The 13,644-nt window shown below is 47.4% G+C and overlaps 1 protein-coding gene across 1 annotated transcript; it reads left to right on the forward strand.

Annotated features, from left to right (window-relative positions):
- Positions 1-747: 747 nt before the first annotated feature.
- Positions 748-12,843, forward strand: LOC309536888 (C-X-C chemokine receptor type 3-like; the record flags this gene model as incomplete). Its single annotated transcript, XM_082231276.1, has 2 exons — positions 748-851; positions 11,749-12,843. Exons 1-2 carry the CDS (start codon positions 849-851, stop codon positions 12,841-12,843), a joined length of 1,098 nt encoding a protein of 365 aa, XP_082087402.1. The 5' UTR covers positions 748-848.
- Positions 12,844-13,644: the final 801 nt, after the last annotated feature.

Genomic DNA, 13,644 nt, shown 5'->3' on the forward strand with positions numbered 1-13,644 from the left:
TTTTGAGAAAACAGTTGTTACAACAGTAAACAACTTGCCCTGGCTTTTATCATGTCATGTGTTAAAGTTTCATTAGATCATGCCACATTTCCTCACGAGTGGTGGGTGGATTCCTGCCACGTTCTGAACAATTTATGCGTTTAATAAACATTTGCGATGCCTATTCCGGGTGACTCGGGTGATCTACACTTAGGAGGAAGATTTCATCTTTTCATGCACTTGAGACAACGCTCTCTTTCTTCTACATGCGCTTTAAAAATACAAGATCTCTGTACATGTTTGCATCTGGTGAGGGGAGCAGGCTTGGTAAAAACAGCTGGTGATCCTAAATCAATTCATGATTCATTGTGATGAAATATAGTTTATCAGCTTCTGGCTTCAAGTATGCATGCACGTGCACACACACACACACACACACACACACACACACACACACACAGCTTTCTTTCTCCTTTTTAATGTACATAATGGATTCCACTGAGGGAAAGTAGGTTTCACTCCTACTTTCCACTTGATGCTGAATTTCTTATTGAGAAGGGCCTCTTTCAAAGCCTCATTGGGAGGTTTCTCTCTGCCCTGGATTCTTCGACCCATCCAGTTGTCGCTGAGAGGAGGGGGACACGCACTCTGCACGATGTCAGGAGCCTTGGCAGGCCAGGGGGAGGCGAATCTCCAGCCCCCTTTCATGCTGTGCAATCACACCATACTTTTACCTCAACAGACTTCCTGCCCTCCGCTCAGCAGAGAGAGGATATAAAATAGTCTAGGCCAGATGAAAGGCTCCATCCTCTGAAGAACCTCCTCCCGTGTACTCCGTTGGGCTGCGTGAAGTCTAAACACTTCTAGCTATGGTGAGTTTCTCCATCTCTGGTTATATTTGTGATTATATAATCAAATAAGGCATAGACAGTGCTGAATCTAATCTACTTTGCTCCTAAAAGTGGGTTAATTGTTACCGTATTTTTTGCTCTATAAGACTCACTTTTTCCCTCCTAAAAAGTAAGGGGAAATGTCTTTGCGTCTTATGGAGCGAATGCAGGCTGTGCAGCTATCCCAGAAGCCAGAACAGCAAGAGGGATTGCTGCTTTCACTGCGCAGCGATCCCTCTTGCTGTTCTGGCTTCTGAGATTCAGAATATTTTTTTTCTTGTTTTCCTCCTCCAAAAACTAGGTGCGTCTTATGGTCTGGTGCGTCTTATAGAACGAAAAATACGGTATGTGTGTGTGTTTTTTGTGTGTCATTTTCCCCATCCACAGAAAAGTTGCCTAAAGTGGGTTACTAATATGAAAGAAAACCTACCAATAACACTTAGCTGATGGTATTGTGGTCTGGGTGTTGATGGGGCTCCGCAGGTTTGTAGACTGCACATCCCATAAAGCGGTGGGCAGGGAACGCAAAATTTTACAGAGCATGGGTGGGTGGGGAGGCTGATGCCTTGAAAAAACAAGTGCGGGGACAGAATGATAGAATGGCTGAGTTGCAAGGGGCCGCAAGAGTCATTTAGTCCAACCCCCACCTTGCAATGCAGGAATATTTTGCCCAGCATGGGGCACAAACCCACAGCCCTGGGATTAAAAGTCTCGTGATCTACCCACTGAGCTACCCCATGTGAAATAATTTAGGAACACACAGTTTGCCAGAGGGCATTGAAGGTAGGAACTGTTCTCACTAGACTGCTAGCTTTGTTTGAATGGAGCTGAATATCAGGCTACATTCAGATCAGAAATGGGGAATCTGTAGCCCTCCACATGTTAAAATAAAAAAATTCCTTCCAGTAGCACCTTAAAGACCAACTAAGTTAGTTCTTGGTATGAGCTTTCGTGTGCATGCACACTTCTTCAGATACACTGAAACAGAAGTTGCCAGACCCTTCTATATAGAGAGAAGGTGGGGAGGGGTATTACTCAGAAGGGTGGTGGGAATGGGAGATAGGCAGATAGCTGAGATGAGCCTGTTGACGACTCTTAACGACTGCAATAGGTCTTACAGGAAAAGGCAAGGGGTGAGAAGGTGAAAAATGGCTTAGTCATGTATAATGAGATAAGAATCCAATGTCTTTGTTCAGACCAGGTCTCTCCGTGGTTTTAAGTTTGGTAATGAGTTGCAATTCAGCAGCTTCTCTTTCCAGTCTATTTCTGAAATTCCTTTGTAGTAAAACAGCTACTTTGAGATCTTGTATAGACTGTCCTGGGAGATTGAAGAGTTCACATTACCTCCACACATTACCACACATTACCTCCACATGTTGTTAGACTGCAACTCCCAGCACTGACCACGCTGCCTGGGCTGACGGACGTTGGGAATTCAGCATTGCCTAGAGGACCACAGGTGCCATATCCCAGATATTAGATTCAAACTTCCACCATCACCGTTCTAATAAGCCCCTCTGAGACATTTAAAGAATCAAGAGTTGTGCCGCGAGAAGCAACATTGCCAAAAGCACGGACAGCCACCCATCCAGATTTGCCTTCTGAGATTATTTTGCAGCCTGATCCTTGTTGTTGCTGTTGTTGTTGTTTAGTCGTTTAGTCGTGTCTGCCTCTTCGTGACCCCCTGGACCAGAGCACGCCAGTCACTCCTGTCCTCCACTGCCTCCCGCAGTTTGGTCAAACTCATGCTGGTAGCTTGGAGAACACTGTCCAACCATCTCGTCCTCTGTCGTCCCCTTCGCCTTGTGCCCTCCATCTTTCCCAACATCAGGGTCTTTCCCAGGGAGTCTTCTCTTCTCATGAAGTGGCCAAAGTATTGGAGCCTCAGCTTCAGGATCTGTCCTTCCACTGAGCACTCAGGGCTGATTTCCTTAAGAATGGAGAGGTTTGAGCTATAAGGCATTCCCTATGTTTCCCTCCCTGATCGCACTGCCCTAGAGGCATGTGCAGAGTTCTTTTAAGAAAAACCTGTGATTGTTCCTATCAGCCTGATCCTATGTGCATACAATTGGGGAGCAGGGAGTCCTATTGAGCTCAAGGAAGCTCACGCCCTCGTGTTCGAAGGATTCCAGTCTCAGATTTGTTTCCTCTAAAGCTACAGAGGAGCAAAACGGTGAACCTCCTCTAAACCTATTTCAGGTGACACTATACATGTCTCTAATCTTCAAGAAGATAACTCTCATGAGCAACAAACCAACGCTACTGATGAAATGGATAAGCCACATGGGGATATTTATGACACTTATATTGAAATAAATGGGGTGGGTGCTTGCAACTGTAGAAGAGAGATTCATTCATAACTATTTTAGAGACTGCTGCTGCTGCAGTTGACTTTCATTCGCAACTCATGACCTGTAATAGCTTTTCTTGTTAGTCGCTGGATTTTGACTGTGCTTGCCATGATTGTAGTAATGGTTTTGCTATTTTTCTTAAATCTTGTTTCAGTGTATTACCTGCCCTTCACCCTAAGGTCCCAGGGTGGCTCACGACATTTTAAAATACACTGAAAACAGTTTAAGTTTTGGAGAGAGACTGCAGGTCAGAAAAGACGACGCTGTGCTAAGTGGGTCAAGATGCTGACAGAAAATAAGGCACCCCGTATGCTTCCCTCCCTGATCCCACTGCCCTAGAGGCATGTGCAGAGTTCTTCTTTTAAGAAAAATCCGTGATTGTTCCTTTCAGCTGTTTGGAGAGAGGCAAAGGAGCTTGATTGCCTCCTTCCTACTTGTGCAGGATACAAACCAGGTCAGGCTATTTATCTGTCCACCTGTGGCCTATGCGGCGTGCATTTATGGGATGTCACACCTCAAGGGTCTTCAGCTATGTGCACAACCATACATTTAAAGCCCATGCACGCACCCCAAGAAATCCCGGGAACTGTAGTTTGTTAAGGGTGCAGGGGAATGCAGTTCTGTGCAGGCAAAGTACAGTTCCTGGGTTTCTTGCGGGGGGGGGGAGTGCTATAAATGTAAAGTGTGTGGCTTTGCTGTTTTTGGCAGAACAGGCTTATCAGGGCTGGAAACTGTGACTGATGGGGCTCTCTGGGGTGACTCACCTGCTGCCTGATTCCTTTCAGAGTTCAAGGTGCCAGGAATCGAACACAGGACCTTTGCTTTCGTGGTTGCTCATGTGTTGTTGCCCCTGAACTCCCAGGCTCGTCCACATTTATCTTTGTACAGAGCAGCTGGCTGGAGCAACGGCTGCATTTTGAAGTGCACAGCTCTGGCAAGAGTGTGGGGCTCACAGCTGAATGGGAGCCAAAGTTTCCCCCTCCCCCAGCGCACTTTCACAGCAGATCTCTTTGATCTCTTCTCATTCCATGATCATTGCATCTTGGCCGACAGTGACAAAAGTAGTTTTCTTCTTATTTTAATCTTTTTAACCGGGCCTGTTTGAAGCTGTAGAGCCCACAAGACAGCTGCCTACGGTGATCAGATTTCATCCTCCTGGTCGACTTGAAACGAGTCGGCCGGAATCAGGAGCGGCATTGGACTTTAATTCAGGAGGAGGGTGGAATTTGACCCAGTTCGCACTTAAATGCAACCTCACTCAATTCGCTCTCCAAAACAACACAAGAACAGAAAGGCAGCCGTCCTTCGAAACCCACACATCCAAATTTTGCACATCCGAACGTCTACAATTTAATGTTGTATTTTAATCTTGCTTTTAAGTTGTATTCATTCAACTTGTTTTAATTATTGCTTGTTAGCTGCCCTGAGCCCAGCCTTGGCTGGGGAGGGTGGGGTATAAATAAAAATTATTATTATTATTATTATTATTATTATTATTATTATTATTATTACAAAAATGCATATGCTAGCATAAAGTATGCATTGCATTGGACGTATTAGGGAAATCAGACATTAAAGTATATAGCATTGCTTTGGAAAAAAATGTGTGAAATGAGAAACTGAGGAGGAACAAAAAACTGCCATACTTGTCCCTCCCTGAGCATAATGACAATTGATTCGGGGGGGAAAGCTCAGTTAATTTAAAAGGGAAGATTTACACTGGAGTAAAGGATGCAAGACGTGTGTGTGGCTCTTTCTTTTTCTTTTCTTTTTTCTTTTCGCTGTTACCTGCATTGAACTTGTTTAGAGCAACACTTGACGTGTTTCCTGGAAGTATGTGTGTGCATTTAACCACGTTCTGGAAAGTTACTATTCTTGGGTTAACCCAAAGTTGGTTCTCTTGCAGGAATGCAGCCTACATGTGTGTTTGGTGTGTATGAGAGAGAGCAGAAGTATTATTTCTCATGGCTATCACACTCCCCCCCCCCCACACTCCTAAACTGCCATCTCTGGCGTGCAGTCCTGCAGGCCAGGATCGTTTACTAGAACTAATTATGTACAGTGGTGGATTCAGGAGCATCGCAAACGATGTGCAGCAACCATTGTCCTGTGCTTGTGGTGGAGAAGCTGCTTCAAAGGGTGTGATGTGTCAGGGCGGAAGTTGAGGGGGTGAGGAAGGGAGAGGGACCAGTGAGAAGGTAGCGAGGGAGACATGGAGCTGGGCAGTGGCAAAAGAGAGGAGAGAGAGAGAGAGAGAGAGAGAGAGAGAGAGAGAGAGGAGGTGTGGAGAGGAAATGGCTGCTGACAATGTAGGGGGAGAGATAAGGTTGCAGATAAGGCTGCAAGAAATAGAGATGGGTGGGGAGGTGATGCGAGAAAGAGGAGGGGGGCGAGAAATTGAGAAAGGAAGGGGGGCAAAGCTGTTCTTTTGTGTCCTGCTCATGATGTTCCTAAGAGCCCTTTACCTGACCACTGTGGGAATCAACATTCTAGGCCCGATAAGAGCTGATTCAGCAGGGTTCTTGCTGCACCCTTAGGTCAAGCAGGTTATCTGGAAGTATGAATTTAGGTAATAATAATAATAATAATCTAGGGACGCGGGTGGCGCTAGAACTTGCCAATCAGAAGGTCAGCGGTTCGAATCCCCGCAACGGGGTGAGCTCCCATTGCTCAGTCCCTGCTTCTGCCAACCTAGCAGTTCGAAAGCACATCAAAGTGCAAGTAGATAAATAGGTACCGCTCTGGCGGGAAGGTAAATGGCATTTCCGTGCGCTGCTCTGGTTCGCCAGAAGCGGCTTAGTCATGCTGGCCACATGACCCGGAATCTGTACGCTGGCTCCCTCGGCCAATAAAACGAGATGAGTGCCGCAACCCCAGAGTTGGCCACGACTGGACCTAATGGTCAGGGGTCCCTTTACCTTTACCTTTACCAGAGTATTTCGCACACTGGTTTCTCCCAGCTGTACCTGGAAATGCCAGGGGTTGAACCCAGGGGCTTCTGTGTGTGCAAGGAAAATGCCCTGCTATGACCCCCAGTTTCCCCACATGGTGAAAATGCTGGGGACTCATCCTGCACCAAGGTTCTGTTTGCTTGGAAGGAGATCTGTGATGATTCTGTGATGGATGGGATTGCAGTTATACAGTGGTGCCTCTTGTTACATACGCTTCAGGTTACATACGCTTCAGGTTACAGACTCCGCTAACCCAGAAATAGTACCTTGGGTTAAGAACTTTGCTTCAGGATAAGAACAGAAATCGTGCTCCGGCAGTGCGGCAGCAGCGGGAGGCCCCATTAGCTAAAGTGGTGCTTCAGGTTAAGAACAGTTTCAGGTTAAGAATGGACCTCCAGAACGAATTAAGTACTTAACCTGAGGTACCACTGTACTTGAGTACAAGCTGAGTGATGTCGGACTAATGAACACCTCAAAGTTCACTGCTCCCCTATCAGATTTTTAGGGCAATGCTGCCATTACCCCTGAAAGGGCTTTTGGAGTCTAAAACTCAGCGAATATCTCTGACTAATTCCAAAACTGCCTGTCTTTTGTTCTCTTTTTTACACACACACACACACACACACACACACACACACACACACACTGTGATGACATTATCGTATTTTTTCCGTGTATTAGATGAGGTGTCCCCCCCGGAAAACTAACCTCAAAAATGGGGGGCTCGTCTTATACACGGATAGTGCATTGGGGGAAGGGGGGGGGCTGATGGGAGACGCGAGGCGGAAATTGCCAGCGGTGTTTTTGCGAGTGAGTTATGGATGCGTCCAGGGCTGTTGCGGATTGGCTGCTGTTGCGGCAATAGGGTGGGCGATTTGCGGTTCCTGTTGTGTTGCGTTCAGATGATTGGTGGGCTCGTTGATGCTCACAATCCTCCCCCCCAAAACTCAACAACTCTGGGGCAATCCTCCCCAAAATAGCTCAACAACTCTGGGCAACCTCCCCCCATTTTCTTACATTTGAGTCCCCCAAAATAGGGGGCTTCTTATACATGGGGGCGTCTTATAGACAGAAAAGTACTGTACCTCAAGCAAGGGCAGGGGAGTCAAAAGACAACTCTGTTTTTGCCATACTTTTGCCTCAGTGGGAGAGATGAGCAGTAGGGACCTTCCATCAGGACCAGCTCTATCAAGCACCTCCTCATGCCCCCGAGCTGAGGGGGTCATTATAAAAAACTACTATTTAAGTATTGGCACCTGTTTTCTCGGAGAGAGGCTGTCTAGTTTTGATTGATTGTCTGTAAGCCACTCCAGGAGCCTTTTTTGGGGGGATAAAAATGCTTTAATTAAATAACAAATCAATAATACCACACTTGGGGAGGGGGAGACAAACTGCCAACATGTGCTAACTTTGGAGAGCCAAAGGTACAACGAGAGAAGCACCTTCCTCTGTGCCGTGCTCACCCGTTCCCCGAATGACTCTGTTGACAGGTTTCGAAAGATGTGGTGGTGTCTTGAAAATCTGCAAAACCACCTTCACCAGAGATGGTGGAGGGGCGAGCGAAATGAAGTGCGTACACCACAAGGAACCAACGAGCTAAGCGTCCCCTCTTCAACTCTCAGAACTAAGCTTTAGAGTCGTGGGGCCGGTGAGGCGACGCAGGAGTGGGATGAGGGGCAAATGAGGGGAGGGGTCCCAGTGGAACAGCTGGGGAATCCTAGACTCTAAACTAATGATCTTTCTGAAGCAGTAGTGTGCATGTGCGAGAGGCATTCTGGTCACGCTCGCATTCACACATTTATTCCATGAGAAGAAGTGAGTTGCGGTTTGTTCAGGGTGCTGAGAGTTGTCAAGATACCATACACCATACACATTTAAAGCGCTACAGTACCACACTGAACAGTCATGGCTTCCTGCAAAGGATTCTGGGAGCTGTGATTTTGTTAAAGGGGCTCAGAGTTCTTAGAAGACTCCTATCCCCCTTCCCAGAGCTACAATTCCCAGAGTTCCCTGTGAAGAGGGGTCGATTGCCTACCCACTCTGGGAAATGTAGCTCTGGGAAGGGGGATAGGAGTCTTCTAAGAACTAGACAGCATCTTAAAAAGCAGAGACATCACCTAGCCAACAAAGGTCCGTATAGTTCAAGCCATGGTTTTCCCAGTAGTGATGTATGGAAGTGAGAGCTGGACCATAAAGAAGGTTGATCGCCGAAGAATTGATGCTTTTGAATTATGGTGCTGGAGGAGACTCTTGAGAGTCCCATGGACTGCAAGAAGATCAAACCTATCCATTCTTAGGGAAATCAGCCCTGCGTGCTCACTGGAAGGACAGACCCTGAAGCTGAGGCTCCAAGACTTTGGCCACCTCATGAGAAGAAAAGACTCCCTGGAAAAGACCCTGATGTTGGGAAAGATGGAGGGCCCAAGGAGAAGGGGATGACAGAGGATGAGATGGTTGGACAGTGTTCTTGAAGATACCAGCATGAGTTTGACCAAACTGCGGGAGGCAGTGGAAGACAGGAGTGCCTGGCGTGCTCTGGTCCATGGGGTCATGAAGAGTTGGACACAAATAAACGACTAAACAAGAACTCTGAGCCCCTTTAACAAAACCACAGCTCCCAGAATCCTTTGCAGGAAGCCATGACTATTCAGTGTGGTACTGTAGCGCTTTAAATGTGTTTGGTGTGAAAATGGCCTGGTTGTAATGAAAAGGGCTGTTCGCTAAAGGAGAATAAGAGAACGGGGAATGGAGAAGAGGAGCAGTCAAGTGTTTTCCTGAACTCCACAGTGCACACAAACGGGTTCTGTCAGGCAGGGCGAAGGAGAAATTTGGTGGTGAATCAACACCACAAAACCATTTCCCCTGACCTCCCAAAGGTACCCAAAGCTCTGTGTGACAAATGTGACCTGGATGTGTGATGGGTATGAAAGAGCCAACTGTTACTCAAGTCTCAAATCCCTTTAAAGCAGAGCTTTCCAAATTTTTCATGTTGGCGACGCACTTTTTTAGACGTGCCTCATTTCCCGACACAGTAATTCAGTTTTACTAGCAAACTGAAGGTTAAACCAATCCTTTCCTTCCCTGGGAACAGAGCAGGGGGCATTCGCACGACACACCTACACACTGCGGCCGACAGACACACTAACATGTCACGACACACAGTTTGGAAAGCTCTGCTTTATAGAGACAGTTGCAAAATCGTCATCACCGTTGGCTCCTCTCAGTTTCCCACAACCTACAACTGGTGCATGAAACTGCCAGTGACCTGAGGTGACCATTGATTGTACATTCTACCCATCTCAGCTTGGATTAGTGTAATAAGAGTTAGACCAATATCATGGTATATTGTTGTATTTCAGGTTTGATCTGCGAAATTGCTCTTTCTATCCCCTTCCTGCTCTTATTACATATACAGTGGTACCTCGGGTTAAGTACTTAATTTGTTCTGGAGGTCCGTTCTTAACCTGAAACTGTTCTTAACCTGAAGCACCACTTTAGCTAATGGGGCCTCCAGCTGCTGCCGCGCCGCCGGAGCCCGATTTCTGTTCTTATCCTGAAGCAAAGTTCTTAACCTGAAACACTATTTCTAGGTTAGCGGAGTGTGTAACCTGAAGCGTATGTAACCTGAAGCGTATGTAACCCGAGGTACCACTGTACTTTTGTTGAGCAAACTGCAGAATTGGATCTCTGTAGGAGGCCCATTAATGAAGCTCGCCAGCTCCTGACTCCCCTCAGTTTTAGCCAAATCATATTCCCCTCAACAGCTTCTAAAAAGTAGCATACGGTAAAGGTACCCCTGCCCATACGGGCCAGTCGTGTCCGACTCTAGGGTTGTGCGCTCATCTCACTCTATAGGCTGGGAGCCGGCGCTGTCCGAAGACACTTCCAGGTCACGTGGCCAGCGTGACGAAGCTGCATCTGGCGAGCCAGCACCAGTGCCGCACACGGAAACGCCGTTTACCTTCCCACTATAAAGCGGTCCCTATTTATCTACTTGCACCCGGGGGTGCTTTCGAACTGCTAGGTGGGCAGGAGCTGGGACCGAACGATGGGAGCTCACCCCGCCGCGGGGATTCGAACCGCCGACCATACGATCGGCAAGTCCTAGGCACTGAGGTTTTACCCACAGCGCCACCCACGTCCGAACAGCTGCTAAAGTGCACAGTAATTAGAGCACCAGGGACAGCTTTGGTTTTTTTTTTTTGTTTTTTTTTAATCCGGAAAATGGTGTAGGTGGAAAGGAGTTAAGCCCTCCCTCCACACACTGCTTCTTCAAGGAAACTGACAGGGCTTACCCCCTCCCTGCAGCCGCATTTCAGGGTTTTTTTTATATACAGTGGTACCTCAGGTTAAGTACTTAATTCGTTCCGGAGGTCTGTTCTTAACCTGAAACCGTTCTTAACCTGAAGCACCACTTTCGCTAATGTGACCTCCCGCACCGCCACACTGCCAGAGCACGATTTCTGTTCTCACCCTGAAGCAAAGTTCTTAACCTGAGGTATTATCTCTGGGTTAGCGGAGTCTGTAACCTGACGCGTATGTCACCTGAAGCGTAGGTAATCCAAGGTACCACTGTATATAAAAGATTTGAGATATCTGATCACAAATCTCCCATGATAGGCATTGTAAGAAAGAGGGCTTCCAATGGCTACGACTCTGCCTGCCTGCACACTGCCTCACCAGAGTTGTACATGCCCTGGCTATCTCCCGCTTGGAGAACTTGACTCAGAAACTACAACTAATCCAGAATGCGGCAGCTAGACTGGTGACTGGGAGTGGCAACAGAGACCATGTAACACCGGTTCAGACAGATCTACATTGGCTCCCAGTACGTTTCCAGGCACGATTCAAAGTGTTGGTGCTGACCTTGAAAGCCCTAAACGGCTTCAAAGGCCCAGTATACCTGAAGGAGCATCTCCACCCCCATCATTGAGCCCAGACACTGAGATCCAGCTCTGAGGGCCTTCTGGTGGTTCCCTCACTGGGAGAAGCCAAGTTACAGGGAAGCAGGCAGAGGGCCTTCTCGGCAGTGGCGCCCACTTTGTGGAACGCCCTTCCGTTAGATGTCAAGGAAATAAACAACTAACTGGGTTTTGGATGACATCTGAAGGCAGCCCTGTAATGGGAATTTTTTTTTAATGTTTAATTATATATTTGTACAGTGGTACCTCGGGTTACATATGCTTCAGGTTACATACGCTTCAGGTTACAGACTTCGCTAATCAGAAATATTACCTCGGGTTAAGAACTTTGCTTCAGGATAAGAACAGAAATCGTGCTCCGGTGGCGTGGCAGCAGCAGGAGGCCCCATTAGCTAAAGCGGTGCTTCAGGTTAAGAACGGACCTCCGGAACGAATTAAGTACTTAACCCGAGGTACCATTGTATATGCTGCAAGCTGCCCAGAAATGGTGTGGCAACCCAGTCAGATGGCTGTGGTACAATTATTATTATTATTATTATTATTATTATTATTATTATTATTGAAATATACTCGGAGTCAAGAGTGGATTTCATGCTCTTTATTCAGCTCATAGTGGTGAGGAGGAATCATAACAATTATTATTATTCGTTTTTAGTCTTATGTCTGGAATCCAGGTGAGGAAGCTGACATTGCCTCTTTCATGGACAACAGCACATACCTCAACTACTATGACAGCAACAATGACACCTTGCTCTGTGGCTCCGACACCATCCAGGCCTTCAGGCGCTATTTCCTGCCTCCCTTCTACATCCTGATTTTCCTCCTGGGCCTTTGTGGAAACATAATGGTGATTGCTGTCTTGCTGCGTGCCAAAGAATCCCTACCTGGGACGGATGTGTTCATCTTACACTTGGCTGTCGCAGACGTCCTCCTTGTTTTGACCCTTCCATTCTGGGCCGTCCAGGCCGTGCACAGCTGGGTCTTTGGGGACGTAATGTGCAAGATGGTTGGCAGCGTTTTCAAGATCAACTTCTACGCTAGCATCTTCTTCCTGGTCTGCATCAGCTTCGACAGGTACCTCTCCATTGTTTACGTCATTCGCATGTACAACAGGGGCAGATCCTCTCTCATCTTCCTCAGCTCGTTGGCCGTTTGGGTCCTCTGCATTCTCCTCACGCTTCCGGATTTCATCTACCTGACCTCCGAACCCGATTCCCGCCAAAACACCACCTCGTGCACCCTCAATTTCCCCCCGGGCTCGAGCTCAGCCAAGTTCTTCATCCGCATCTTCAGCCAACTTCTTGCCTTCTTCCTCCCACTGGTAGCGATGACCTGTTGCTACATCAGGATCATCTTCAGCCTCATGAACTCCAAAGGCTCCAAGAAGAACAAGGCCTTCAGAGTCATCCTGGCTGTGGTGGTGGTCTTCTTCCTCTGCTGGACTCCCTATCACTTGGTGGAGTTTATCGAGAACCTGATTGACTTCAACGCCCTGCAGAAGGATTGCGAGTGGGAGGCCAAACTGGACATGGCCGAGACGGTCACTACCAGCTTGGGGTTCTTCCACTGCTGTCTCAACCCACTGCTCTATGCTTTCGTGGGCGTCAAGTTTCAGAACAGGTTCCTCAGCCTTCTCGAATCCTTTGGCTGCGTCAGCCATGCGTTCCTGCAGAAATATGCCAGGAGCTCCAGCCACAGGAGAGATTCAACTTGGTCTGAAAGCACAGAGGCCTCCTACTCGGGGCTCTAGGAAGCCTAGAGTTTCCCTGTTCATCCAGAGTTTCCCTGTTGTTGAGCCAGCCAGCCAACAGCTTTTAAGAGAGTCGAAAGTGGCATCCCTTCTCGATGCACACATGCATTTACATTTGCCCCACTCTCAACACCAACCAACCTGGGTTTACAGATTTCTGAAATAACACCCACACACGCCCTTCACAACCTATTTGCCAGGGGTGACAGTCAGATGAATGTTCACACTGTGAGCAGCGGTTGTTTCTTTCGTACCGCTTTTTAAAAATGGCGAAAAAGTTATCACTAGGCTAGCGCTGAATGGAGCCTCCTGAGGTCTGGGCCTCAACGTAATTCAAAAGTAGACTTCCAAGATTCCGAAGAACTACCCTTCAGAATATGGGTTTGGGGATTTTCATTCTTGAAACGTCCGTTTCCATCCACAAGGATTTTCTAGGGGGGGGGGTTTGCTTTCTGGTGAACATAGCTATATCACACTTCACTTACACAAGTCACACCCCTTTGGTGTTTACGTTCAGGTTTTGTTTTTTTCTTCACTTCCTCACCACAAAGTCTCAGACGAAGAGTTGTGACTTCAGAGTTTCTGAGACTCGCACCCAAGACATTTTGAATGTAAATATTTTTGGAACTTTGGAACTTCCGCCCAGTGAACAACATGGAACCAGAGAGCTCTCTTGAGCTCACGCCCGGCTTCTGGGATTCCCATAGATGTCTAGTTGGCCACAGTGAGAGTGGGATGTTTGTCTAGCTAGGTCAGGGGTATGGAATCCTTTTCCACCAAGGGCCATGTTCCCTTCTGGGG

The sequence above is a fragment of the Podarcis vaucheri genome (assembly GCF_965113315.1).
Source record: "Podarcis vaucheri genome assembly, chromosome: 7".
In the NCBI taxonomy this organism is placed as follows: domain Eukaryota; kingdom Metazoa; phylum Chordata; class Lepidosauria; order Squamata; family Lacertidae; genus Podarcis; species Podarcis vaucheri.